The sequence below is a fragment of the Frankliniella occidentalis genome, unplaced genomic scaffold (genome assembly GCF_000697945.3).
Source record: "Frankliniella occidentalis isolate FOCC.00 unplaced genomic scaffold, Focc_3.1 Scaffold299, whole genome shotgun sequence".
In the NCBI taxonomy this organism is placed as follows: domain Eukaryota; kingdom Metazoa; phylum Arthropoda; class Insecta; order Thysanoptera; family Thripidae; genus Frankliniella; species Frankliniella occidentalis.
In genome coordinates this window covers 173759-176703 of record NW_026267425.1, presented here as the reverse complement: position 1 = coordinate 176703, position 2945 = coordinate 173759, and the positions used below count along the sequence as shown (strand labels likewise).

The window sequence follows — 2945 nt, the reverse complement described above, 5'->3', positions numbered from 1 at the left end:
ATACAGTTGCCTACCCCACCGGCGGCACGGATCCGCCCTGCATTTCTGCAGCCAAGCCCCCTGCCCCACGCCCACGCCTGTTACGGCGTACGCTGCCCCTGCCGTGAGTAGGTTTGCTTGCCTACACTGCCGGCGCGCTTCCCCTAGGGCTCACTACGCCCTCTCCATCCACAGCACTACGTGCTCCAGGCGCACCACAGCACCCCCCCCCCCTTCCCCCGGCCCAAGCCACTGAGGCTATAGGCCGCCCCTGCCCGGCGTAGGTTGTGTTGCCTACCTTGCCGGCGCCCCAGGGCCCACTGCGCCCTCTCCATCCCCCACCCCTGCGCGCGTCAGGCGTGCCACGGCCCCCCCAACCCAAGGCCATCCTAGGCACCCCTGTAGGAACAGTGGCCTACCCCCTAGGCGTCCAGCACCCCCCACAACATGCTACTACACCAACAACGCAACCCACAGCCTGGCTGGCCCCGGGCAGGCACGAAGGAGAAGGTGCGAGTGAGAGAAGGGCTAGCGCACGTTACGTGCATGCAAGCTGATGGCAACTGCCTGCTGTACGCCATAAGCCACCAGCTACACGTGACTGGTAGAGTCCCGGGTGCGGGACGGCTGGAGGCGGGGGGCGAGGACCATGTCCGGCACGCAGCCCAGCTGCGGCGGGCCGTGGTCGCGCACCTGGTGGCGTTCCCTCCTGTCGCGGCGCTGGAAGCAGCTTGGGCAGATGACCCGTGGGGCTATGAACCCTTCGTGGGTCCACGGCCGGACGGCGAGCTCGGCATAAGAGACGCGACAGGGGCGGCCGCGCGCCTTGCAGCCCAACTGGAGAAGGACCATGTGTGGCTTGGTGAGGAGGCGCTCGTGGCACTGGCCGAGGCCCACCAGACTGAAATCATTGTACACTACGAGGCGCAGGACCCCCTCGACATCGACATCACGCCACAGGCACACACAATAACACCAGCACACTGCACACCAGGTCCCCCCCTCAGGATAATCTACAGGGTCAGCAAAGCCGGTGGCGGTGAGAGAGTCCACTACGACAGCGTCATCAGAGTGCGGGAGGTAAGGGAGCCCAGCCACGGCGACTTCTGCAGCCCCTTTAACCCCTTCCCTCCGCTCCCCAAGCCCAAGCCGGCGCCGACGGCTCAAGAAAGACAGGTAAGCGCCGCCGACAAGTGCAGGTGGAGGGCTACTACCAAGAGGAAAGAACGGGAGACCCCCGTAGGTGTACCCGAGCCCACGCCCGCCACCCCGCCGCCTCGGGACAGGCCCGCGGATGCGGCGCACTTGCCCGCCAAAGGGGTGGGGCGGGGGGACAACGGCCGGCCGGCAGCATTGCCCAAAAACCTGCCGATCCGGGTCGCAACGTGGAATGTGAGGACCATGGGGGTCCTGGGCTGCGCCAAAAATGTGGCAAAGGAGCTTAAGCGTATGGGGATCGCCATTGTGGGCTTACAGGAGATCAGGTGGCCAGGACAAGGTGAGCTCATCATGGGTGACTACAAGTACTTCTACTCCGGAGGCACGCAGAAGGTCCATGGGGTAGGTTTTGCAGTACATCGGAGCCTTTTGCCCGCCATGTTTGGTTTCCAACCACGAGGTAAAAGGATAGCTGCCCTGCGTATGCGCACGGAGACCCATACCATCTCTTTCGTCACCTGCCACGCCCCCTGCCAGTCGGAGAAGGGGCTGGAGGAAAAAGGTCAGTTCTATGAGTCACTTCTCAGGTTAGTACACAATGAACTCCCCAGCGGCAGCGTCAAGATAATCCTAGGAGACATGAACGCCCAGTTGGGCCCCCCAGCCACACCCCTGGACAAGTCGAGGGGCTACTACACGTACCACAAGAAGGATAACAGCAACGGGGCGCGACTGGTCTCCTTCGCCAACGCGGCTAGCATGACAGTGGTGAGCACGACGTCGTCGCGGCCCAGGAGCGAGCGCTACACCTGGACCTCAAACAACTGCAAGGATGTCTCCCAGATAGACCATATCCTGATAGACACCCTACGCAGGAACTGGGTAACAGGTGTGCGCACGGACTGGACCGCGTGTAACTACTCTGACCACGCCGCTGTCGTGGCGACGCTCAAGGTGAAAGTGGAGCACTTCAAAAGGGAACGAGAGCACGATATGCTAAAGTCACCTAAGAAGCTGCGGCTGGAGCGCCTGAACAACCCTGAAGTGAAGGAAGAATTTCAAAAGTCGGTGACGCGGCTACTGCAGGAGGGCAGCACGGAGGCGAAAGAGCAACCCGAAGGCCCGGCCAGTGACACCACCCTGCCGGACAAGCCACCACGGGAGACTATACACGCCATGTGGGAGTGGATGGCGTCAGCCCTGTTGGTCAGCGGTAAGTCCACACTAGGAGAAGCCAAGCAGACGAAGGGTAAGCACTGGTACGACGAGGAGTGTGACGAAGTCACCGAGCAGAGGAACGCGATCTGGAGGTGGCACAGGGAGGAGGTGCACAACGAGGATATCAGAGAAGGCTACGAGGAGATGGAACGGATGAGGAAGAAGACGCTGCGACGGGTACGGCGACGCTACCTCAAACAAATATGCGAAGACCTCGAGCTCGACCACTCGCTACAGAATGTACGTGGTTTCTTCGCAAAGGTAAGGAAAACTAAGATGGGGTATGTCCCCCGTGCATGCATGGTCAGGGCCGAGGAGGGGCTGTTGGTCGCCAACACCACGCAGGTGTTGCAAACATGGCGCGATCACTGCATCAAAGTCCTTGCGGGACCTACGGAGCACGGCGAGGCGCCCGCACCGGAGCCCTACCAGGGGCCTAGCCAGGGGCCTACCCAGGGGCCCACCCAGGGGCCCGTCCATGGGCCCGTCCAGGGACCCAGCCAGGGGCCCAGCCAGGGGCCTAGCCAGGGGCCTAGCCAGGGGCCCAGCCAGGGGCCCAGCCAGGGGCCCAGCCAGGGGCCCAGCCAGGG

At 63.0% G+C, this 2945-nt stretch overlaps 1 protein-coding gene across 1 annotated transcript in view; it reads left to right on the top strand.

The window, feature by feature from the left end:
• The first annotated feature begins 1380 nt into the window (after positions 1 to 1380).
• Positions 1381 to 2945, top strand: part of LOC127750967 (uncharacterized) — a 19134-nt gene continuing 17569 nt past the window's right edge. The window contains exon 1 of the mRNA XM_052273775.1: positions 1381 to 2616. Within this exon, the coding sequence (XP_052129735.1) occupies positions 1381 to 2616 (1236 nt within the window). The remainder of the gene's footprint in view (positions 2617 to 2945) is intronic.